The 26,671-nt window shown below is 43.2% G+C and overlaps 1 protein-coding gene across 1 annotated transcript in view; it reads left to right on the plus strand.

The window, feature by feature from the left end:
* Window positions 1-10,463, plus strand: part of LOC116524038 (L-amino-acid oxidase-like) — a 31,332-nt gene extending 20,869 nt beyond the window's left edge. Inside the window, exons 4-7 of the mRNA XM_032239135.1 lie at window positions 4,833-5,034; window positions 6,783-6,836; window positions 8,353-8,489; window positions 9,659-10,463. Of these exons, the coding sequence (XP_032095026.1) occupies window positions 4,833-5,034; window positions 6,783-6,836; window positions 8,353-8,489; window positions 9,659-10,463 (1,198 nt within the window). The remainder of the gene's footprint in view (window positions 1-4,832; window positions 5,035-6,782; window positions 6,837-8,352; window positions 8,490-9,658) is intronic.
* Window positions 10,464-26,671: the final 16,208 nt, after the last annotated feature.

The following is a 26,671-nucleotide window of genomic DNA, read 5'->3' on the forward strand; positions in this document are numbered from 1 at the left end:
TTGGAGAACCCGCAAATCCCACTCCTGGCTGGCCGCGCCCACCCCTCCCCTCCCAGGAGTCGCCATGTGGCACATTTTGGATAGAGGTAAGTGCAGGGAGCGCGCAGAGGCTCGGGGAGGGTGAAAAACGGGCCTACTGGAAGTTCAGGAAGGCCAGAAATGGCCTGTTTCTGGCCTCCAGAGGGCCCCTGGAACCCAGGGAGGCCATTTTCGCCCTCCCGGAGGCTTGAGGAATACCTCTGGAGTCCGGGAAGGCAAAAACACCCAACACCACCATAGTGCAGGAGGCTGACTAGGCCACGCCCACCATGGCCATGCCCACCCAGCAACTGGACATAGAACCCCTTGCTAAAATCTTTGAAGCCCACCTCTGTTCATATTGTAGGGGCATTCACAAGGGTTTTCAAAAAAACATGGCACTGATGACTATGTAATGGAAAGCCCATTTCTTTTTAAAATGCAGCGTACGTGTGATGCAAGTAAGAAGGTTGTTGGGCTTTGATCACAGGGGTTTTTCGCATTGTTGTAAACTAGCTGAACACATTGAGTTTTCAATTCCTGGTACTTTCCACACAAGAATGAGCATAGAACAGCAGCTTGACTCCTGCCATTCTGTCCTCATTACCATTTTTCTGTTTAGAACAGGGGTATCAAACTTGATTTCATTGAGGGCTGCATCAGGGTTGTGTTTGACCTTGGGGGGCCGCGGAGGGCATGGCCAGGTTGGGCATGGCCAGCTCAACGTCACTTGTGTTGGGGGCGCCTATGGTGGCCTGAGTACTCTTCCACTGAAAACAGAGCTTGGGAATGCCACCAGTGACCTTCACGAGCTCCTTTTTTCCTGTGACGGCCTCCTGCAGCCCTCTGCCATTGAAAATGGAGCTCGGGAGGGCCACACACAGCCTTCCTGAGCTCCATTTCACTGGCAAAGGCAGCTTGTTTCCAGGGCAGCCCCGTGGGCCAGATTTAAGTATCCTGCGGCCAGATCTGACCCATGAGCCTTGAGTTTGACACCCCTGGTTAGAATTACTGTAAGATTTCAACTAAACATTGAATTGTAACTCATCCCCACAATCTCAAATCTAGCTAGAGGGGAGACTCCCCATATAGATCTCAAACTAGTGATTGGCAAAGCTTAACTTCAGACAGCACGTTAATCTTCTGCTATTTCAATCAACATGTAATCCAATTGCTAGTATATTACTATACATAGTACAATTAACTCTCATTTAGCGACTTCCTCGTTTAATGACCATTCGCAATTATGACATTGACTTTATGACCAATTCTTGCTTTTGCAACCTTCACAGGTCTGTAAAGCAAAGGAAAGCTGAAATAAGATCCCAAGCACATTGGTGGTTTCACTTAGTAACTCCTTCGCTTTAAGCGACTGCCTTGCTTCATTGAGCTACTCCTATGCTTCTAGTGACTGCCTTGCTTAACCATACTTGGTTTTCTTTTTTAAATACATTTTCATATTTTCTTAGATTACTTCCCATTGTTGTTGTTAGTTGCAAAGTTGTGTCTGACCCATCGCGACCCCATGGACAATGTTCCTTCAGGCCTTCCTATCCTCTACCATCCCCTGGAGTCCATTTAAGCTCACACCGACTGTTTAGAGCCAAGGTGGCGCAGTGGTTAAATGCAGCACTGCAGGCTACTGCTAGATCAGCAGTTCAGCGGTTCAAATCTCACCGGCTCAGGGTTGACTCAGCCTTCCATCCTTCCGAGGTGGGTAAAATGAGGACCCAGATTGTTGGGGGCAATATGCTGACTCTCTGTAAACCGCTTAGAGAGGCCTGAAAGGCCTATGAAGCGGTATATAAGTCTACTGCTATTGCTATTATTGCTATTTCACTGACTCCATCCACCCACCTCATTCTCTATCGTCCCCTTCTTCTTTTGCCCTACATCTTTCCCAGCATGAGGCTCTTCTCCAGTGAGTCCTTCTCATTAGAGAGACCGCCTCCTGCCAATTACCTCCCTACGACCGATCAGATCCCACAGATTAGGCCTCCTCCGAATTCCATCGGCCAGCCAGTGTCGACTGGCAACTCCCTGGGGTAGGGCTTTCTCTGTGGCTGCTCCGGCCCTCTGGAACGATCTCCCCATTGAGATCCGGACCCTCACCACCCTTCCGGCTTTCCGCAAAGCCACTAAGACAGTGATGGCGAACCTATGACACGCGTGTCAGTGCTGACACGCGTAGCCATTTGGGGTGACACGCACAGGATTCATCCCTAAGGTGACCAGACGTTCCGCTGTTGGGACGCGATGCATCTGTAGCGGAGGAGCAGGATCCCGAGGGAGGCTGTTGCAGAAGGGCGAAATCTGAGATTTCTTCGCTTCTGCTGCAGGATAACATTTGTTCTTTAGAGGAAGGGGGGGAGAGACCACTACAGTTGCCTTTCTTTTCTTGCTGGGGATTTAGAAGTCTTATGTTCACTTTTATTCCCGGGGAAAAAAACAAACCCGAGCCTCCGCCGTTGTCCAACCCTCGCGTTTCCTGGCAAGAAATCCATCCCCCATTATGACGAGGTACGCCGGCTTTCGATTGGTAAGGCATCCTCGGCATCCCCCGGGTGATCTCCGGGCCCCCGGCTTCCCCATCTCCTCTCCTATGGGGAGACGTGCATCATAATGTTGTAAGCCGCCCGGAGTTACCTGTGTGTGAGGTGGGCTGCCCTATGCATTTGCGTTTGTGTGCTGGAGAGAGAGTGAAAAAGAGAGGGAGAATTATATTAATTAGAAGCGGCGGTGCCGGACGTCGGCAGCGACTGTAACGACTGCTCGGGCGAGGTGCGGAGGAAGAACGGAAGGTCCCTCCCGCCCGCGACGACGGCTCCAGCCATGGACGACCAGGCTGGCCCCAACAACAACAACGCACTGCTCTTGCCGCCACCTCCGGATGGGAAGCAACCACGCCTGTGCGGCCCCTGTGCTGAGGTGGGAAGCGAGTTGGCAAGGCGTGGTTGCTTCCCACCCGGAGGTGGCGGCAAGAGCAGCGCGTTGTTGTTGTTGAAGAAGACGCCGGGGCCAGCCTGCTCGTCCATGGCTGGAGCCGTCGTCACGGGCGGGAGGGACCTTCCGTTCTTCCTCCGCACCTCGCCCGCGCGGTCGTTACAGTCGCTGCTGACGTCCGCCACCGCCGCTTCCCTCGTCCGTCTCGATTGCTGGAAGCAGTAACAAATGGCGCGTCTGCTCCGCTGTCAGCGCCTTGACAGCCACCCCAGCCGGCGGCTACCGGGCCTCGCTGGAGTCAATTGCAAAACCGCGTTCAGCGCTTTGAGGACCTGAGGCATCTTGGGAAATGCAGTTCCCTATCGGAAAGAATGGAGTAGCTGCGAATTTGTAACAACAGAAGATAATAACTTGGTGCTTCGCAGGTTACGAAAATCTCAAGTTTGATTTGCACACTGTTTTTTAAAAGTTAGATAAAGAAATTATGCTGTGAAAGCGACTAGAAAGCCTCCCCTCCCCTTCCTGTGTGCGAGAAAGGGAAGGAGAGGAAGGAAGGAGGGAGGGGGGAAGGAAAAGAAGAAGGGAGGGGGGAGAAGATGGAAGGAGAAAAGATGGATGGAAGGAGAAAGAATGGGAGGAGAAGGAGGAAGATGGAAGAAAAAAAGAAGAAAAAGAAGAAGGGAGGGAGAAAAGAGGGAAGGAGGCAGGAAGAAAAGGGGAAGAGAGGGAAAGAGCAGAAAGACAAAGAGGATGAAGTTGATAGGCAAGAGGAAAGAGGAAGGAAGGAAAAAAGAAAAAGGGAGGTAGAGAGGAAAGAAGAAAAGATGGAACTAGAAAGGAAAGAAGGGAGGGAGGGAGGAAAGGGGAAGACAGGGAAAGAGCAGAAAGACAGAGAAGGTGAAGGTAGATAGGCAGAAGGAAGGAAGAAGGAAGAAATAGGGAAGGAGGGAAGGAGGAAGGAACAGAAGCGAAGAGGAAGAGAGAAATGGAAAGAGCAGAAAGACAGAGAAGGTAGATAGGCAAAAGAAATGAAGCTGAAAGAATGGAAGGAGGAAGGAAGAGGAAAGGAGGGAGTGAGTGAGGAAAGAAGAGAGGATGGAAGGAGAAAGGAAGGAAGAGAGGGAAAGAGCAGAAGACAGATAAGGTGAAGGTAGATAAGCAAGAGGAATGAAGGAAGAAGTGAGGAGTCTCGAGGAGGGGGAAAACATTTAGTGACCAGAGTTACAATGGCATTGAAAAAAGTGACTGATGAACAAAGAAGTTACTAAGCAGGTATGTTAAATAATTTGTTTTTGGTTTATTAAATACAATTATATTGCAATTATATATTTTTGTAGTTTAAACTATAAATTGCGCAAAATTATGTTTTTGTCGAAGTGACACACAACGCGAGTTATGCTCGATTTTTTGCCGATTTTTGACACACCACACCAAAAAGGTTGCCCATCACTGCACTAAGACCTGGTTGTTCCGACAGGCATGGGGCTGATGAATTTCCAGCCCCACTTGAATTGTTGCGACTGTGTTTTAGTTTGTCTGTCTTTTGTTTTCCTATTTGTATCCCCCCTTCCCCTTTGATTGTTAGCCGCCCTGAGTCTCTCAGGAATAGGTCGGCATACAAATTGAATAAACATCAAACATCATTAGGTGGCCAAAGTACTTGAGTTTCATCTTCAGGATCTGGTCTTCTAAAGAGCAGTCAGAAACTGAAAACTTTGTGTTATCTTTTGAAGAACATCAGCAAGGAGCACCTAAGGGAGGTACAAAACCAGATGCAGAGAAATATATTCCCATCTTTTTTTCCTACTCTCTCTTTAATGATCTCTCTTTAACCTGCAGTGACTCACTTTTTTTGCATTTTTCCCCACCAGAATTACTCATGAATATATTAAGAAGTTCAATCTGCCGTTAAACCCCTTTGCTCTGTCGAATAAAAATGCCTGGTACTTGTTCAGAAATATTAGAGAAAGGGTGGCAGCTGTGAATGAAAACCCAAATGTCTTTGGATATCCAATGCGTCGCTCTGAATTGGGAAAATCTGCTGAGGAGCTCTACAGCAGTACATTGGACAGGGTAGGTATGACTTTATAGCAGGGGTGTCAAACTCAAGGCCCACAGGCTGGATCCTGCCCATGGAATACTTAAATCTGGCCTGTGGGGCCAGCCTGGAAATAGCAAAGTACCAGTAGTGGTGGGTTCCTACTAGTTCGGGCTGGTTCAGCTGAACTGGTAGTGGTATGGTGGCCTGGGTCGCTGGAACCAGCAGTGACCCAGTCCTGCCACGCCCCCAAACTGTTTTCCCGGTTGGCACTGTTGCCACCGCCATCTTACTTTTTTTAGTTCTGTGCATGCGCAGAACAATTTCTATTGAACTGTACATGCATGCACACAAAAGGAGCACTGGCTGGAACCCACCCCTGAGTACTGGCCTGCGGTGCGTCTGCTAGCGAAGAGCTTGGCTGGTAAAGTGCTGCAGGAGATGTTCATCCTGTCTCCCACCCACCCCAGCTGGCCCGCGGCGGAGAACTACAATGTTGATCCAGCCCTCGAAGAAATCCAGTTTGACACCCCTGCTTTATAGCATTGGCAAGATCCTACTTTCCTCAGTTCAGATACTGACTCCTCTCTCTCCCAATGGTGAGATAATAATCTCAAGAGAGCCGAGGTGGCGCAGTGGTTAAATGCAGCACTGCAGGCTACTTCAGCTGACTGCAGTTCTGCAGTTCGGCTATTCAAATCTCACCGGCTCAGGGTTGACTCAGCCTTCCATCCTTCCGAGGTGGGTGAAATGAGGACCCGGATTGTTGTTGGGGGCAATATGCTGACTCTGTAAACCGCTTAGAGAGGGCTGAAAGCCCTATGAAGCGGTATATAAGTCTAACTGCTATTGCTATTGCTATGATTGCCTATACACAGAGACGCAAAGTATGCATCAAATTTATAAGTTTTAACAGCTTAATTGCATTATTTGCTATAATACAGGTAATTCTTGACTTAGGATCACAATTGAGCCCAACAGTTCTGTTGTTAATGAGACAGTTGTTAAATGTTCGCCCCAAGTTAGAATCTTTCTTGCCACAGCTGTTAAGTGAATCATTGCAGTTGTTCGGTTAGTATCACGGTTGTTAAGTAAATCTGACTTCCCCATTTACTTTGCTTGTCAGAAGGTCACAAAAGGGGATTGCATGACCCCGGGACACTGCAGGCATTGTGAATATGAACCAGTAGCCAAGCATCCAAATGCTGATCACATGACCATGAGGATACTGCAATGGTCATAAAGTGTGAAAAATGGTCATAAGTCACTTTTTCAGTGCCTTTTCAGTAACTTTGAGCAGTCACTAAATGAACTGTTGTAAATTGAGAACCAACTGTATTGTATGCAGTGGTGGGATTCCATTTTTTTTAATACGGGTTCTGTGGGTGTGGTTTGGTGGGCATGGCTGGGGAAGAATACTACAAAACCCCCATTCCAGGGGGAATGATACTGCAAAATCTCCATTCCCTCCCCACCCCACTAACCTCCTTTCCAGCTTTGTTTTCCTGTGTAGGGCAACAAAAGAAGACTCAGCTGATCAACTGGGACTCAGGAGGCAGAGAATAGATGGGGGCTGGGCCACCCAGGTGGTGGTGGTATTTGCTGGTTCTCCGAACTACTCAAAATTTCTGCTACTGGTTCATCAGAACTGGTCAGAACTGGCTGAATACCACCTCTGATTGTATGCCTGGAAACCATCTAAAGTACTGAGAGTAGAGAGCATACAAAACATGGCTTTGGGAATTTTATATATATTTTTGTTCTTATCTGCTTCCTTTGTCAGACAACAAAAAACTGCACGAGGCTGAAAATGAAATATGACTCATATTCCACCAAGGTAAGAGAATTACATGGTAAAAGTGGTCTTAAGAGCAACCTGGTTAAGATTGCATTACAGTAATCCAAATGAGAGATAACCAAGGCAACTACAAAAAGATTAGAGTAATGGGTTTATTCGGATAGGTTATGTTAAGCAAATCTTCCAAGTTTCCCCTTCCATCCTCATTTCTCCCGTCATTTCCTCCAGGGAATCAGAGAAGAGCCAGCCCAAGCTTCTTCCTAATATTTTCCCCTTTCCCAAGGCTCAAAGTATGCTTCTATACTGTTTGCTTTTGTAATGGCTTCTGAATGTTTTCATGGCTCCCTACATATTCCCACAGTAAGAAAGTTGAAGATAAGTCAGAAATTATCTACTGAGTTTAGTGATGTTTATGGAGATTCTCAGTCATCCAGGTCACGGTTGTCTCAAAGGTGCTTTTTCTTTTTTTTCTTTTTTTAAAATTTTTTATTTTTTATTAACAAACATGTAAAATACACGCACACAAAACTTAGACGTACACCACATTTACACAATACAATACGAACAGGGGCTTCCTGTTCTTTCTAATAGCAATTATCAATCAATACCACTCACCTTATATTATTTTCCCTTCTATTGTATTTTATTTGGATTTCACCATTCTTAAACCTCTTATTTTACTCATAACTATTATTTTTTGAGTTTTGTTATATTCCTTCATTGATTCTTGTTTCTTTCCTCCGTCCACCTATACCATTTATCCCATATCTGGTAGAATTCTGATTCTTCTTTTCCCTGGATTTCTTTAGTTAGCTTGTCCATTTCAGCACAATCCATAACTCAAAGGTGCTTTTTCAAGAGGCAACTGGACTTTTTCCTTGAAGACATTTCTCTTCTCATCCAAGAAGCTCCTTTGGTTCATTTCAAGTGAAGAAGCTTTTTAGATAACAAGCAAAATGTCTTTAAGAAAAGAAAGAGAAAAAAAGTCCAATTGCCTCTTGAAAAAGCACTTTTGGGAATTGAATTATAGTTTCTTGAGAAGATGGCAATCCTTATATGTTGAAGGAAGATTCTGGATCAAGCCTTGTATTTGCTTTGAGCTGGTTGAAGATGAAATTAAGAACAAATTTGTAAAAGATAGGCAGAGATGGAGGGTGGGGTGAAGGTGTCATTAGCTTAGACTTGTTGTGTTCCAGCAAACTCACCAAGTCCAACTCCTCCTGAATTCTGCTGACTCTTATCTAGTGCCAAATTAGTGTTAAATTTTAGTTGACCAAATTCTTGTGCATAGGCTTGAATAAATCTTCTATGCTGCATTCTTATGAATGTTCCTGATTCTTTGCACCTGACATTAATCTGGTTAAGTTCTTTACAGCTGACGTTAATCTGGTCAAGTTCCAACACTAAATTGGTTGTGGCAACACAATGATTCTAAACGGATGACATGCTTAACTCCACCCCCACCAGCTCTGCCTGCTCTTCTCCTACAAAATTAGATGCAATTCAAAAAGAAAGTATTATGTGTATTTTTCCCTCACCAATTTTTCTTTAACAGGAATATTTAATTAAGGAAGGAAATCTGAGCAGTGGGGCAGTAGAGATGATTGGAGACTTTTTGAATGAAGGTGCCGGATACTATATGTCATTTTTCACTTCTGTCCTGGGTTACCTGGCCTTCTCAGATAAGAATAGGTAGGATTTTTGCATTATCTTGATCGTTATGAAACAGTGTTCACACACAGATAACTTATTGATCAGATTTCAACCAAGACATTGCAATTTTGAAAGTACATTGACAAACTTCAGAATGTCCAGAGGAACAATTATAATGACAAGGGGCTTGAAAGGAATCTTATGAGGAATGGCTGGGAGGTGTTGCGCATTTTGGCCTTGAGAAGAAAGACACAATAGTTTTCTTCAACTATCTGAACGTCTGCAAGGTGGAAGATGGAACAGAATTGTTGAGAATTGTTTCAAGAATTAATGGCTTTCAGACAGCTTCCTAAATATAGGTAGTGTTATGACCTAGGCTTCCCAAAAGCATGAAGCCGACTCCTCATCCTGATAAAACCCCTTTTATTTAGTTTAAAATGAATTCCTCTCCAGCAAAGTCCCGGCCAACAATCTTTCAAGAGATTTCACAATTACAGACCCTTATCAGGCTTGGAGAACTGCCAGGCCGATATCTTCCAAATGCCACTCTGTAGCAGACAATACTTGGCAAGAAGTTAGGAACAGGTCTTCACTCTAATGACTAATTGACTCCTGCAAACTCCCTTCCCCTTTCTCTCCTCTTTATTCCCTATGGGAGGGGCCATTCACCATCCACCTGTGGCTTTACTCCGGAGTGGCCCTTGTTCCTTAGCTGTTCCCTTCTCCTGGCAGCTCTGTGCATCTGCACACTGGGAACAGGCTCCAGCTGTTCTTCTGCCCCACTAATGTCCAACTCCAAAGGCAGCTGATAACTGTCAGAAAGCCCTGGCCCCATCTCTACCTCCGATGCAAAGCCTTTATCAAAGCCTTCCCCAGACTCTAGGACTGGCCCATGTTCCTCCCCAACCTCCTCACAGTTCAAATCTGCTGCCAGATGAGCTGGCCTCTGGTGGGCCACAACAGGTAGTCCTCAACCTATGACCACAATTTAACCCAAAATTTCAATTGCTAAACAAGGCAGTTGTTAAGTGAATTTTGCCCCATTTTACAACTTTTCTTGCCACAATTATAAAGTAATTCACTCCAGTTGTTAAGTTTGTAACATAGTTGTTAAGTGAATCTGGCTTTCCCATTGACTTTGCTTGATTATTCTGATTATTCCTTCACTTCTTTCTTTATTCCTATTCCTTCTTCCTCAACCTCTTCAGTTTTGAGGAAATCACAGGTGGATTTGACCAGCTGCCCAACAGCTTCTGTCAGGAAATGTCCAAGATAATCTATTTAAACAGCAGAGTGGAAAAGATAATTCGCTCCAGCAAGTACGTGAAGGTGTTTTTCCACAAGGAGGATGAAGATGACTCATCATTTCTGATTGCTGACTACGTCCTTGTCACAGCAACAGCAAAAGCCACACGACTCATCAAATTCCAGCCCCCTCTTTCCCTTTCAAAGGCTTATGCTCTACGCTCATTGCATTATACAAGTGCTACTAAAATTGCTTTAGTTTGCAAAGACAAATTTTGGGAGAGGGAAGGAATCCGAGGTGGGGCGTCCCTCACTGATCTCCCAACACGATTAGTCACCTATCCCAGTCATGACTTCCCTGGTGGCCTTGGGGTGCTCCTGGTCTCATACACCCTGCATGATGATGCTGACTTCTTTGCTCCTCTTAGTGATGATGAATGTCTTGATGTAGTTATGGATGACCTTTCAAAAATCCACAACATCTCCAAGTATTATCTTGAAAGTGTGTGCAACAGGCATGTGATTCAGAAATGGGCCCTGGATAAATTCTCCATGGGGGCCTTTACTTTTCCTACCCCATACCAGTATAACTTTTTTCTCAAGGCTTTGTTTCAGAATGAAGGTAGGGTATACTTTGCAGGAGAACATACAACTTACCCTTTTGGTTGGATTGACAGTTCAATGAAATCGGCTATAAGAGCGGCATGTAGCATTCATCTTAATGCTCATAAATCTATATCCCAGGATCTGAAGGACTCAGTCTGGTGATTCAGCTTCTCTTTCAGATAAAAGAGGGAAAATTTACTTCATGCTTCTTGCTGTTGATGGTGATCTGCTTGTGATAATAGCTGCTTCTTTAAACAATAGATCATAAAAAGGAAAGAGAAGATTATTTCATTGTTAGGAATATAATCTAACGTTTGGGTTGGCAATATATAAATCATATAGCAATGCTATACCTGTTTCTTTAAATCATACTGTAAAATGTGATTGGTTGCTGTTTTCCTCAATCGGTCATAAGAGGGAGCCAGAATGACTGTTAGCTCTCTGTTTGTTAGATGCTGGACTGATCTGATTTGGAAGCTGGCTGTTAGAAAGTGCCATGAGCTATTGTAAGTTTGCAACTGCTAGCAAACTTTGAGTACCAGACTGTTTGTATGATTATGGACTATTTTATTTGGATTATCCCTTAACTGAAAGACATTGATGACTGACTGTCTTATCTGTGTATGACTTGGACTGTTTGATGGACTCTGATACCTCTATTTCCACGAAAGTAAAAGCCTATTTAAACTGCAGTGTCTCTGTATGCTGGTTTGTGTGTTCTCCAACACAACTCTCACAACGCTTCGCTGAACGTACTCGCTCTCACAACGGGGAGCTTACCTAACACTCATGATCCTGATTGCTGGAATAATAATGCTGATAATTTATAGTATTACCAAACATGAATAAAAATAAAAGCTTACATTAAAAACTTGTCGTGTTTGCTTAATGCAGAGTGAAGAAAAGACTGTTAGAATAAGGATGTTAAAAAGTGCTAGATCTGTGTGAAGCTACACCATATGATGAGCACCTGAATAGCATGTGGCAATATCCTTAGTAGCTTATTTCATTGTTTCCCAATCTATTTTAAGATATATGGACTTCAACTCCCATTGCTGGCTGAGGTATTCTGGAAATTGAAGTCCACACATCTTAAAATGGCTAAGATTGAAGAACATTGCCCTATTCTAAATTTTGACTAAATCTGCAACCTTATATGCAGTGGTGGGATTCAAATAATTTAACAATCGGTTCTCTGCCCTAATGATTTCTTCAAACAACCAGTTTACCAAACTGCTCAGAAAGTTGACAACTGGTTCTCCTGAAGTGGTACGAACTGGCTGAATCCCACCATTGCTTATGGTGGTTATGGCATAGATTATATAAAAGTCTTCACTTATTTATGAATAATATGTAAGGTATAAGAAATATGGAGTCTTCCACTGAGTAAAATTGTACTGGATATTTCATTCATTTTCAGAATGTTTTGTAGAAAACTATATCTTTTAGTATATGCAATGGCTTCCTCCTAATTATCACCAGAAAGTAAAGTTGGTAAAGACTTGTTAAGATTTGATCAAAATATGGTACTTAAAAATGGACAACTTTGCAAATATTCACCACCAATTTGGAGAAGATCAAAGCCATGTACTGCAGGTTTATTTACTTATTTGTGTATATATTTTTTTCCTTTTGATCACATGATTTTTTTAAACTCCAAAAATATACTTTATTAGCTGCAGTTGTAAAATCAGAAGAAGGCTGTGAAGAGTGAATTCACCATGAGAATCCAAGTACAAAATACCAGGCAAACCTTTGGAGAGAAAGTTATGATTCTTCACATACAAGTTCACAGAAGGCAAAAGCTGGAAGGGATCTTGGAGATCATGGAGTTTCTTGTTATGACTTCCGCAAGAATTCTGAACAATTCTGCCCTATCTTCCTAATGACACTATCTGAAGATAGCTATCACGTCTTCCCAGTTTTCTCTCTTCCAGGCTAAATATACCTATTGCTTACGATAGTCGCTTATAGGTTTCTTCTGCTGAACATCTTGGAGATCTTGATTCTTCTCTTCTTGGCGTGCTCCAGTTTGTTGATATCCTTCCAAAAATTCAGTGCTCAGAACAGGATGAAATAATCAACCAAAATAGACTAGAGACTACAATATTGTATAGGGAGTATATAATGAAGTACCTGTTCTGACCTATTGAACTTGACATTCCTAAGTAAAAAAAAAACATTCTTCTTGGTTGGAAGCACACAATAAAGCACATTCTGTCCAAACTTATATGCTAAAAGTTCTTACTAAATGGCAAATGCAGACAAAGACAAGGTACATAATGTCATCAAAACCAACTTTACTCATACATTCCAGCAAATGGCTTGGCTTGGTTCAAAAAAGAATATCAAAATAAAAGACAATCACAGAAAATTTGCTCTAGCCCTTATGTGAGGACTTAAATCTCATGCGTATCTTCAGCATCTCTCCCAAGAAGAGATAAGATGCTCAAGTGTAGAAAACTTACATGTTTGTTTACTTGTGCAGAGTATGTAGTGAAGGGAATTCTCAAAGTTGATAAGACACTACAGGTAGTACTTGGTTTATAATGGCAATAGGTTTCAGAATTGCCATTGCTAAGTGACACGGTCATAAAGTATGACATCACTTGTCTTATATTAATGGCAATTCTGGCAGTCCCACTTGCCTTTGTTAAAATGCTTATGAGGATTGTTAAGTGAGGACCTCACATTACCACAATTTTCAACTTCTGATTTCCTGCAGGCTTTCCAATTGACTGTGCTTGTGGGAAGCTGCCAGAGAATGTTGGAAAATCATGGTCACATGGCAGGCAACATTGTGATTGCAGGCTGGGCACCAAAGAACTGAGTTTCAGACATATGATCATGGGATGCTGTGACAGCTGAGACTATAAAGACCCATCATAAATAATATTTCTTCAGTGCCATTATAACTTTGAACAATTACTGAATGGTTGTAACCTGAGGACTATCTGTATCACTTAAAAAAAATGTTCCTTTTTTCCCTCTTAGAAGTTGTGGTAGTTGAGTAGCACAGGAGGAAAAAAGAAGCTTTACAAAAATATGAAACATATAAATAAATCAGAAATTTAAAAATGTCTGTAAGGTTATACTTTTCTGAAATATAATTAATGGACTATGAATGATTAGATATAACATATGTCACATTGAGGGACTAAGAATTACTACTGGATATATTGGATAGTAAAAAAGAGAGGTGGTGTCTCAGTGGCTAAGACTCTGAGCTTGTCGATCAGAAGGTTGGCAATTCAGCGGTTTGAATCCCTACCGCCACGTAATGGAGTGAGTTCCTGTTATTTGTCCCAGCTTCTGCCTACCTAGCAGTTCAAAAGCATGTAAAAATGCAAGTAGAAAAATACCACTTTGGTGGGAAGGTAACAGCGCTCTGTGTCCCTTTGGCATTTAGTCATGCCAGCCACATGACCACGGAGACATCTTCGGACAGCGCTGGCTCTTTGGCTTTGAAATGGAGTTAAGCACCGCCCCCTAGAGTCAGGAACAACTAGCACCTATGTACAACGGGAACCTTTACCTTTACCTTCATATTGGACAGTATTGGATAGTATAGTTCAGAATGAGTAATAATGTGCAACACTATATAAATCACCAAATGTAACTAGTAATTGCAATAAGTTCAATCCATATCATTAAAAGTCTATTCTAATTTTGACTGATTACAGGTCATCGAGCCAAGGCTATGTCTGGGTAATCACATATAACCGGCCAGCTGGTCTTCGGGTTTCCGGTGTTTCGGCACGCACATGTGCATGCATTCCGATTTGGGAATTCAGTGCCTAAAAGGTTCGCCATCACTGGTATAGGGTTTCCTGCCAGAGCAGGGGGTTGAACTAGAAGATTTCCAAGGTCCCTTCCAACTCTTTTGTTCTGTAATTCTGACTAGGGAGTGGTTATGTGAAGCCAGTTAAACTCTAAGATGCAGATCTATCCTTTCTACGGTTATTGCAATTTGTTTTTGGACCTGACATGTTTAGCATGTTACTTTGTAATTCTTTGTAATTCACTAAATGCATAGGAGGTTCTATTAAGGAAACCAGAAAGTGAAGAAAAAACCTGCAGTAATCAAATGGTATGACCTGATTCTAGAAACTTTTCACTTTTTAAACTGCATCTTAATTAAAACCTTGGACTGAAAATCAAATTCCCTAAAGTAGAAGTCTCTCAGAATCTCTACCTGGATATATGAAAGATTTACTTGGCTGCAGGGAGAATGAAAGGTAGATTGGCTGTAACTTGAGTTTTTTCCAAAGTGAATACATAGGGTTTTTTTTCTCCTTTCGTCTATTATTAAATAAACTTTTAATTTTGTAAGTTACAGATAATTAGGAATGGAAAAACAGATTTCTTATTCTTTCCCTCCTTTACCCCCACATGAGCCTGGAATTAGACTTTAGATTTTAAAAATCAGATTTGTATGTGAGCAGGTCAAACTCAGATCAATACTTGTTACTGATCTATAAATCTGTAGCAGAGATTTTTCTCCCTGATTTGATTTTTAAAACTTTCAGCTTGTCTCACTAATTTTCATAATGGAAGCTACTTGTTTCATGAAAGATGTAGGACAATAAATAGCAATAGCAGTAGTAGCAATAGCAGTAGACTTATATACCGCTCCATAGGCCTTTCAGGCCTCTCTAAGCGGTTTACAGAAAGTCAGCATATTGCCCCCAACAATCTGGGTCCTCATTTTACCCACCTCGGAAGGATGGAAGGCTGAGTCAACCCTGAGCCGGTGAGATTTGAACCGCTGACCTGCTGATCTAGCAGTAGCTTGCAGTGCTGCATTTAACCACTGCGCCACCTTGGCTCTTGCACTGAAAGAATATTTACCATATGAATAGAATCAGATTGTATGACTTGAAGATGCCATGAAAGAAGCAATGAAAAACAATTCAGTTGGGCAAAAATTCAGAACGCAAACAGAGCTTTCTGATTTTAAAGGGCCTTATTTTTCTGCATTTGCTGTTGCAAACACATGCAGGTACGTAATGCTTCGTTTCTGAAGAGATAATTATTCTTGATAAGCTGATATTCTTAAACAGTAATATAATGCAATTATTTAACTCATAAAACTATATTTGCAAATAACTTTCAGACAGGCAAATATAATTATCATGTGATAATTGCAATAGTATGTGTATAATTAAATTTGTGTTATGAAAAAGTATATTGCATAAATTATACAATGGTGTATTTATGCATGCACTTTTATTTATATCTATTATATTTTTATATCATTATTTTATGTACACATACGATACTAATTGTATCCTTGCTTTATCATTCATATGGTGATAAATGACACTCTGGCTGTGTACAGGTATGTGTCCCTTTGTTTAAAATTCAAAATTTCATTTTAAAAATTTGCCGGACAATGCAAATCACTCTTTGCAGGGATAGGAACAAACACATCTGTTTGCCTGATCTTGAAAAAGCAAGTACTTATTTTTCAGATGCCCAACATTTCATCTTCCTTTGCTGCTCTTGATCAGAGATGCAAAAACTAAAGCTTGTTGTTAATTGCCTCAAAGAAGTTGTCTTGCTTTAAGTATTAGACAAAAGTTGCTTCGTGTGTATATTCACAGCGCTTCAGATTTTTGACTTGGGGCTTGACACACAGGCTCCTATGGTGTATTGTGGTAATATTTCAGAGCTTTTTCTTCTGTGCTTATTACTGAAGAAGTTATTTGCGGGGGGGGGCTTTTAAATACTCAGAAAAGTGCAGCGAGCTGGATCAGGGTGTCAACACAGGCAACGGAGGCTTTCCAAAATGCTTCCCAAGATGAAGCCATTGAGGCAGAAGAGCGATGGGGAAAGAAGAACCCAGATTCAGATTCCCTGCAGCACTTTGGGTGGGTCATTTGTCCTCACTCCAGCTACTCACAATACCTTTTTTGTGGGGAAAATTACCTCACTTAAGATGGGATAGAAATCAGTCCAATCAATCCCCTAAACTAAAATCCAGATAATCTCTGATAATGAACACTGATTGGGGTTCATGGATATTATCATTCAGACATTTTTGGAGATTGCCCAAAGTTTTCATCCTCCATACCAAAAGATCCTAAGCACAGCTACTTGAACATGACACTCATTTCTAGATGGAAGACATTTGAATGCATTGTCCATCTGTCTGTCTGTCTGTCTGTCTGTCTGTCTGTCTGTCTCTTTATCTCTCTCTCTCTCTCCCCCTACCCATCATCTATCTGTCTATTGTCTGTCTGTCTATCATCATTTCATTGTATATCAATAAATCTTATTCCATTTCAGTAAATGATTATACACTCTTATTGTATGTCTGTCTGCCTGCCTTCTTGCCTGCCTCTCTGCCTCCATTTGAACCAATGTTATTTAAGATGTCAGATCTGACAGGGCGAAGGTTCAGTGCAAATATACAATTTAAGATTTGCAGGTAAGGCAACAGATTGGATTGCCTGGTTTTAAAAACAACAATCCTAGAGATGTGTAATGATGTATATGTATGCATATATTTATGTATGCTAGAGAGCCAGTTGGGTATATTAATTAAGACACAAGGTTAGAAAATGAGGCACCCTGAGTTCTAGTCCAATCTTAGGCACAAAGCTACTTTTGAGAACCTTAGGCTGGTCAATTACTTTCTTCATTTAATTTATATATCAAATTTAGAGACTGCCGATCTGACTAACAGAGAGACTTTGTGCAGTCAGATATGACTCAACTTCCCCTAGTCTGGCCCTTTCAAGATCTTCTGGCACACCCCAAAATTCTGGAAATCTAACCTCAACATAACTGGAAGGTAGTGAGTTGGAGAATGCTATCGTATCCAAATCTAAGACAGATTCCAAATCATGTTACTTGTTCATTATCACATACGGCTACATTCCTTCTGAACATTAGTAATAATCTTATTAGACATGGCCCATGATATGCTGTTTGATAAATTTAAAACAAAATGGGGAAAGGAAAACATCTATTAATAATTGTGGATTTCAACAGATTTATGACAAAAGCTCTTCTAAATTATTTTTGTATCTTTAGATAAAAGCTTGGCAAATGAAAGAGGAATGAGAGAGGAGAACATAACTTCATGGAGAGAATTTCTTCTGGTGGGACTTCTGCATCAATGGTCACCCACCCTCTTCCTTTGGGGGCTTCTCTTCATGTTTCTGATTGCTCTGATGGGAAACAGCCTCCTTATTTTTCTGATTAAAACAGACTCTGGACTTCAGACTCCCATGTACTTCTTTCTTAGTCAAATGGCTTTCATGGATATCTGCCAAGTTCTCTCCATAGTTCCACAGGTATTGGTCAGCTTTCTAACCAAGAGATACACCATTTCACTCTATGGGTGTGTTGTTCAGATTCTGTAATTTTGATTTTGGCAGGAGCAGAATGCCTCATCCTGGCAACCATGTCTTATGACAGGTACGTAGCCATTTGCAAACCTTTGCAATATCCCATCCTCATGAGGAGAAACGTCTGTTATATGATGTCAATGGCGGCCTGGCTTTGGTCTACTGTCCAGGCTCTCACTTGCTCTCTTTATGTACTGCCCCTTCCCTACTGCAAGTCCAATGTGATTAACCATTACATATGTGATTATCCAGTACTTATGCAGCTGTCTTGCTCAGATAATTCTGCTTTTGAACAAACAATCTATGTTGGAAACTTCCTGGTACTTCTCATCCCCATCTCAGTTATCCTCACGTCCTATGTTGCCATCCTCATCCAAGTTGTGAGGGTACGATCTTCTCAAAGGAGCCACAAAGCCTTGGGAACATGCATGTCTCACTTGTGTGTAGTTGGGATCTTCTATGTAACTTGTCTTGTGACATACATGAAACCTGCATCCTCTTATTCACCCCAGGAAGCCATGGTTAATACACTGTTTTTTACCACTGTACCTGCCATGACAAACCCCTTCATATACAGCCTGAGGAATCAAGATGTCTTGGAAGCTCTCAGAAAAACCTTTGGAAAACACAGCTTGCATCAGTGACTTGATAGGAGAAACATAACAGTGAATATTTTCTGTTGGTAATCTGGGCACAGTAGAAATGCATTCTACTGAGTTATTGAAATTTGATGTCATTAGATGTCTCCTTTTAATTGCTGCTATTTTACCGATAGAAAAGTGAACTCCAAAGACTGCATAAGGAGTGAATTTAAAATATTAAAATATTAAAAATATTAAAACCTCTAATCTACTTAAATTATTAGCATATCAGCAAACTCACCAAGTCCAACTCCTCCTGAATTCTGCTGACTCTTATCTAGTGCCAAATTAGTGTTAAATTTTAGTTGACCAAATTCTTGTGCATAGGCTTGAATAAATCTTCTATGCTGCATTCTTATGAATGTTCCTGATTCTTTGCACCTGACATTAATCTGGTTAAGTTCTTTACAGCTGACGTTAATCTGGTCAAGTTCCAACACTAAATTGGTTGTGGCAACACAATGATTCTAAACGGATGACATGCTTAACTCCACCCCCACCAGCTCTGCCTGCTCTTCTCCTACAAAATTAGATGCAATTCAAAAAGAAAGTATTATGTGTATTTTTCCCTCACCAATTTTTCTTTAACAGGAATATTTAATTAAGGAAGGAAATCTGAGCAGTGGGGCAGTAGAGATGATTGGAGACTTTTTGAATGAAGGTGCCGGATACTATATGTCATTTTTCACTTCTGTCCTGGGTTACCTGGCCTTCTCAGATAAGAATAGGTAGGATTTTTGCATTATCTTGATCGTTATGAAACAGTGTTCACACACAGATAACTTATTGATCAGATTTCAACCAAGACATTGCAATTTTGAAAGTACATTGACAAACTTCAGAATGTCCAGAGGAACAATTATAATGACAAGGGGCTTGAAAGGAATCTTATGAGGAATGGCTGGGAGGTGTTGCGCATTTTGGCCTTGAGAAGAAAGACACAATAGTTTTCTTCAACTATCTGAACGTCTGCAAGGTGGAAGATGGAACAGAATTGTTGAGAATTGTTTCAAGAATTAATGGCTTTCAGACAGCTTCCTAAATATAGGTAGTGTTATGACCTAGGCTTCCCAAAAGCATGAAGCCGACTCCTCATCCTGATAAAACCCCTTTTATTTACCGTATATACTCGAGTATAAGCCGACCCGAATATAAGCCGAGGCACCTAATTTTACCCCAAAAGGCTGGAAAAGTTATTGACTCGAGTATAAGCCTAGGGTGGGAAATGCAGCAACTACCGGTAAATTTCAAAAATAAAAAATCAGTGTTATTTGAAACTCAAAGTTATGTTTATTCAAGGGACCCGCTTAATTAAAGTGTTCTATAATATCAGTATGACTTATAATACTGCAAGTCTGCAATATTAAAATACTTGTATAGGGGATCCCCGGGATCCCCCGAAGAGATCAAATCACAACCAGTATGCCACCTTCTTGGTATATTGTTTTTATTTTCACTGAGTTTTTAAAAATGAGCATTATTTCATCCTTTTTTTCTTTATGTTTGATTGGTATCTGCAATTTGTGTTAATTCTGTTCATACATATAATATAAATGAAAAACCCAGCTCTCTTAAAAAATATTTTAAGTTCTTTCTGGTGCTCCCTTTTAGAATTGGCCAACTAATATTTCTAGTTCGCCCAACTAATGTCAGGCAGAGTTAACTGAAAAAGTAATTTTTCATGAAAGGACATTTTCCTAGGATTTTAATTGTTCTTACTGTCAGATTTCTCGTTATTTCCAGCTTGAGTCTCCTTCTGACAAGTTTCCATTGCTTCTTGTCCTGTCCTCAGGTGCTATTGCTGCCGCCGCCTCCTCCTCCTCCAACAGCACCAGCACATTTGCTGCCCAGCGCTGCGGCTGAGGTGAAGCCGCCAAAGCTCCCGCTGGCGCCCCCGCAGCGTTGGGCGGATATCCGGCAGTGCTGTTGGAGGAGGAGGAGGCGAACCAGCCTGCCATCGCCGGCCACCGCCAGTCCCCGCCGCTCTTCCCACCCCCTTCCAAGCCCCACAGTCCAGCGGACTGGAGCAGAAGCAGCTCCGGGGCTTCAGCTGCTGCTCCCCGCATTTTCTGCACGGGGATCCCTTGGAGAGGGGATTCCAGCCTGCCATCGCCAGCCACTGCCAGCCCCGCCGCTCTTCCCACCCCCTTCCAAGCCCCACAGTCCAGCGGATGGAGCAGAAGCAGCCCCAGGGCTTCGCTGCTGCTCCCTGCATTTTCTGCACGGGGATCCCTTGGAGAGGGGATTCCAGCCTGCCATCACCGGCCACTGCCAGCCCCGCCGCTCTTCCCACCCCCTTCCAAGCCCCACAGTCCAGCGGACGGAGCAGAAGCAGCTCCGGGGCTTCGCTGCTGCTCCCCGCATTTTCTGCACGGGGATCCCTTGGAGAGGGGATTCCAGCCTGCCATCGCCGGCCACCACCAGCCCCGCCGAGAAGAAACCTCACTGATGCAATCCATGAGAAAAATATACAAACAACATCAATAGTATAAAGAATAATCCAAACTCCTTGGATGTTCTGGGCACCTTTTTCCCACCTGGGCCTATTCACAGATGCCACTTCAGATCCTTTCTCAGGTTCCCTGGCTCCTGTTTTAGCACACTCCCTAATCTGGTTCAGTGGTCTTCAACTCCCCCCCCCAATGAATGGGAAGACACTCCCCCCTCCATCCCCAAATCCTGAATGCCTTTGCCAACTGGAAGGAATGGTGGCTGAGAAGCAGAGTTACAGGGACTCCTTGTGAGAAAACGGCACATTTTTGGTTCTTTTCACCTCATTTTATTCCATCCAGAAAATGCAGGGAGCGGCAGCGAAGCCCCGGGGCTGCTTCTGCTCCATCCGCTGGACTGTGGGGCTTGGAAGGGGGTGGGAAGAGCGGCGGGGCTGGCAGTGGCTGACGATGGCAGGCTGGAATCCCCTCTCCAAGGGATCCCCATGCAGAAAATGCGGGGAAGCGGCAGCGAAGCCCCGGGGCTGCTTCTGCTCCATCCGCTGGACTGTGGGGCTTGGAAGGGGGTCGGGAAGAGCGGCAGGGCTGGCAGGTGGCTGGCGATGGCAGGCTGGAATCCCCTCTCCAAGGGATCCCCGTGCAGAAAATGCAGGGAGCGGCAGCGAAGCCCCGGGGCTGCTTCTGCTCCATCCGCTGGACTGTGGGGCTTGGAAGGGGGTGGGAAGAGCGGCGGGGCTGGCAGTGGCTGGCGATGGCAGGCTGGAATCCCCTCTCCAAGGGATCCCCGTGCAGAAAATGCAGGGAGCGGCAGCGAAGCCCCGGGGCTGCTTCTGCTCCGTCCGCTGGACTGTGGGGCTTGGAAGGGGGTGGGAAGAGCGGCGGGGCTGGCAGTGGCTGGCGATGGCAGGCTGGAATCCCCTCTCCAAGGGATCCCCGTGCAGAAAATGCGGGAAGTGGCAGCGAAGCCCCGGGGCTGCTTCTGCTCCGTCCGCTGGACTGTGGGGCTTGGAAGGGGGTGGGAAGAGTGGCGGGGCTGGCAGTGGCTGGCGATGGCAGGCTGGAATCCCCTCTCCAAGGGATCCCCGTGCAGAAAATGCGGGGAGCGGCAGCGAAGCCCCGGGGCTGCTTCTGCTCCGTCCGCTGGACTGTGGGGCTTGGAAGGGGGTGGGAAGAGCGGCGGGGCTGGCAGTGGCCGGCGATGGCAGGCTGGAATCCCCTCTCCAAGGGATCCCCGTGCAGAAAATGCGGGGAGCGGCAGCGAAGCCCCGGGGCTGCTTCTGCTCCGTCCGCTGGACTGTGGGGCTTGGAAGGGGTCGGGAAGAGCGGCGGGGCTAGCGGTGGCCGGCGATGGCAGGCTGGTTCGCCTCCTCCTCCTCCAACAGGCAACAGCACTGCCGGATCCAGTTGTAGACTCGAGTATAAGCCGAGGCGGCTTTTTTCAGCCCAAAAAGTGGGCTGAAAAACTCGGCTTATACTCGAGTATATACGGTACCTAGCGAAAGTGACATTTACTTTAAGCATCTCACTTACAGTAGGTGCATAGTGATGTACAGATATTGTACAGAATTATTATTTGAGGTTGGTTTTTTTTTATATAAAAATGTTTCTTTCGTGGTGCAGAATAGAGAATGAATTTCTTAGAGTTTAAATGTTCATATCTATTCTGATATTCTGTAGGGCCGCAGTGGCTCAGTGGCTAAGACGCTGAGCTTGTCAATCAGAAAGGTCAGCAGTTTGGCAGTTCGAATCCCTAGCGCCATGTAACAGAGTGAGCTCCTGTTACTTGTCCCAGCTTCTGCCAACCTAGCAGCTTGAAAGCACATAAAAATGGAAGTAGAAAAATAGGGACCACCTTTGGTGGGAAGGTAAAAGCGTTCCATCCACCTTTGGTGTTTAGTCATACTGGCCACATGACCATGGAGACGTCTTCAGACAGCGCTGGCTCTTCAGCTTTGAAACGGAAATGAGCACCGTCCCCTAGAGTCAGGAACAACTAGCACATATGTACGAGCGGAACCTTTACCTTTACCTTTATCTACTCTGATGCCATTATGCATAAATATTAAAAGTGCTCTACATGGAATAACCACAGGCCATTCTGTTAAGGATTGCCCTTCCGTGCCATTTCCAGAACCTCTGGAAAGTTCCAAGCAAGAACAAAATCCTAAAATTAACTGGACTTTGTGAAAGAATTCAGCATATTTGTTCCCTTTGTTGCAAACCTTTCCCATTTGAAGCCAGGAGCATGTCAATGTTTAGACCTTCTGGCTCATTTCTGAAACAAATAAATCTCTGTTTTTGCTTTAATGCCTTTTTGCACTTCAAAAAAGGAACAACTGTAAGCTATGGATCGGACAGGCCATAGAGTCCTGTTTTGGAAAATTGGAAGGATTTGTTTCTTGAAAAGGAGGGTGACTAGCTCCAAAAGTCTTGTTCATAATCTGTGCCTTTTGATACATAGATGTGTAAATACTGTGCTTTCCCACCCAATATCCATGTCTCTTTCAGAGGTGGGTTCCTGCCAGTTCGCACCAGTTCGGTAGAACCGGTTCATCAAATCTACCGAACTGGTTAGAAGAGGTTCCACCAGTGGACCCGGAAAGCAGGCGACACTTACAGAAGAGGTTCCAAAATTTTTTGAAACCCACCACTGACACACACACACAGACAGACTCACACAGAGAGAGAAAGAGAAAGAAAGGAAGAAAGAAAGAAATAAAAAAAGAAAAAAGAAAGAAAAAGTGAGAGATGAAAGAAAAAAAGGACAGAGAGACAAAAGGAAGGAAAGAGAGAGAGAGAGAGAGAGAGAGAGAGAGAGAGAGAGAGAACACTTGGTCGGCAAGCCACTCCCACCAGGTCACATGGCTGGCAAGCCACACCCACAAAGGAGGCCACACCCACAGAGTAGGTTCGAAATTTTTTTGAAACCCACCACTGATCTCTTTCTCCTGATACTTTTCCTGCTTTTTATCTTTCTTTGGCCATTTAATAATTTTGAAGTTTCCTCGTGTTTAACAAATGAACGTCATCAAGACATGTGCTTTGCTAATCGAACTGTGGAGAGTGGCATGTGTGCTATGATAAAATGTGAACCTTTGCACACGAAGGGAAAAAATAATAATAGTCAAGGATGATGTTGCACAGGTAGTACTCAACTTATTATCACAATTGGGAATGGAACTTCAGTCACTAACTGAAGTGGTCATTGTGAGCTGCGTCCAATTTTATGGCAAAATGTGGGGGGGCTTCTCCCATTGACTTTGCTTGATGGAAGTTTCCTGGGAAGATCAAAAATGGCTGTCATGTTACCTTGGGATGCTGCAACCTTTGTAAATACATGCCAATTGCCAAGCACTCAAATTCTGATTATGTGACCATGGAGACACCATAACATTTCTAAGTGTGAGGAACTGTGAACCCCTACATACATACATACATACATACATACATACATACATACAGACAGACAGACAGACAGACAGACAGACAGACAGACAGACACAGACACAGACACAGACACAGACACAGACACGTATATATATCCCTGTCTCCCCCCACTGTGTGTGTGTGTGTGTGTGTGTGAGTGAGTGTGTGAGTGTGTGGAGGGAGGGAGGGAGGGAGGGAGGGAGAGGTCTGATAGGGATAAATTACAGGGATAATACAAAAAAATTTGATTTCCATTCTTCATTTTATTCTTTTTATTTAATCTGTTTCTTTTATTCCATTTTATGTATGGTCTTACCAACATTCTGTTTTTTTATATTCTGTATGTTGATATTGGCTAATCAACAATAAAGTTACTAAGAACACACAACTGCATAGTTTCTGTTCTATCTGTACCCCAGACTAGAGTTTTTCAGGATTCTGTAACAAAAAAAAAAAATCCACTAAGGAGAAAAAAGTTCCCTCGAATATATCACCAATTTTTCCTTTCATTAGAACTTTTGCCTAATTTAATTCTGAGATTCTGGAAATTTTATTGCTCACCAAAAACAACCTAAAAGGAATAAAGTACATCACAATTTAAGATGTCATATGAGGGACCCTTGCACTCTCGAGGGCCATCCAGTTATTCAGGGCCATTCTAGAAGGCGAGATAAGAAAGAAGGAAGGGAATGGCATAACAAGGAAGCAGATTTCAGTTGAACATCAACAAGAAAATTCCTAATACTGAGAGCGGTCCAAGAATGGACTGTATTCCCTCCCTCCCTCCCTCTCTTATTATTAATTTTTTGTATTCTCTTGTGCTGGAGAAATGTGAACAAAAGCAGGTAGACCTCTGTTGGGTATTATCCAGAGGATCAGATGAACTTCACATCTTCTTCCAATTCTTCCATTTCTTCCGTTCTATGACTTCATGGATTAAATACACTGGCTTATAGAACAGAGGTGGTATTCAGCAGGTTCTGACCAGTTCTGGAGAACCGATAGTGGAAATTTTGAGTAGTTTGGAGAACTGGTAAATACCACCTCTGACTGGCCCCACCCCCATCCATTCTCTGCCTCCCGAGTCCCAGCTGATCGGGAAGGAATGGGGATTTTGCAGTAACCTTCCCCTGCCACAGCCACCAAGCCATGCCATGCCCACCAAGCCATGCCCACAGAACCAGTAGTAATTTTTTTTTTAATCCCACCACTGTTATAGACATACTATCAATATTATGAGTGCAACAGCATACATAACTAAATTCAAGGGATCTGATTGAAAGAGGCAGGGCCATTGTGCTTTTCCATTCCTTCACTACCAACACAAGGAGAATTAATCCTACTTAAGGGCATATTAACACAATCTTGCCAATCTGAACGTATGGACTTCCCACTGATACTTTTAACTGTTTGGTCCATTAGGGCAGATTTTCTTCAGCCTCTTCCCTGACCATTAAGCCACTGAGGTCTCCTGTGTCTCTTGTCATATTGTTTCCTAGATAGCATCTCTTCCCCACATTTCCCAAGGTCATCCACATATTCTATTACACAACGAGATGTCCTTCAGGTATTGGGACAGCAATTCTCAAAATTTCCAGAAGAGAAGAGTGTCATCTAGTCAACCTTTAGTATCAATAGGGTCCCAAAGGAAATAATCTCTGATTGTTCTTTGGAAGGACAGATACTGAAGCTGAAGCTCAAATGCTTTGGGGCCACCAAATGAGAAGAGAGAACTCACTGGAAAAGACCCTGATGTTGGGAAAGATTGGAGGCAAAAGGAGAAGTGGACAGGAGAGGATGAGATGGTTAGATAGTGTCATCAACATAATCAGTATGAATTTGGGCAAACTCTGGGAGACAGTGGAGGACAGGAGGGCCTGGCTTGCTATGATCCATAGGGTCACGAAGAGTCAGACTTAGCAGCTGAACAATAATTGAGTCAGCATCAAAATGTTATCTGAGTAGTCAATTGCTCCTCTCCACGATAAGGTTATTCTTTGAGTATCAACATGGGATGCATTATCATTATTCATAAACCCAGCCAGCATAGGTGGAAAGACGATAGCTTTCATATGAAGCATAAGGCTTCAAGAATCAGTTGGGCATAATAGTGTTCCAATATCTCAGGGGCTGCCACAAAGAAGAGGAAGTCAATCTATTCTCCTTCTACCCTCTCACTTGAGAGTAGGACAAGAAGCAATGGGTGGAAACTAATCAAGGAGAGAAGCAACCTAGAACTAAGGAGAAAGTTAGAACAATTAACCAGAGGGACAACTTGCCTCCAGAAGTTGTGAATGCTCCAACACTGGAAGTTTTTAAGAAGAAGTTGGATAGCCATTTGTCTGAAATGGTGTAGGGTTTCCTACCTAAGCAGGGGCTGGGACTAGAAGTCCTCCAATGTCTCTTCCAACTCTGTTATTCTGTTATGTGGATGATGGATAAATCTATTCTAATTAAGTTTTAGACTACAAAGTCTATTTTTTCCACTTTAATAT

Source organism: Thamnophis elegans, chromosome 2 (assembly GCF_009769535.1).
Source record: "Thamnophis elegans isolate rThaEle1 chromosome 2, rThaEle1.pri, whole genome shotgun sequence".
Lineage (NCBI taxonomy): Eukaryota > Metazoa > Chordata > Lepidosauria > Squamata > Colubridae > Thamnophis > Thamnophis elegans.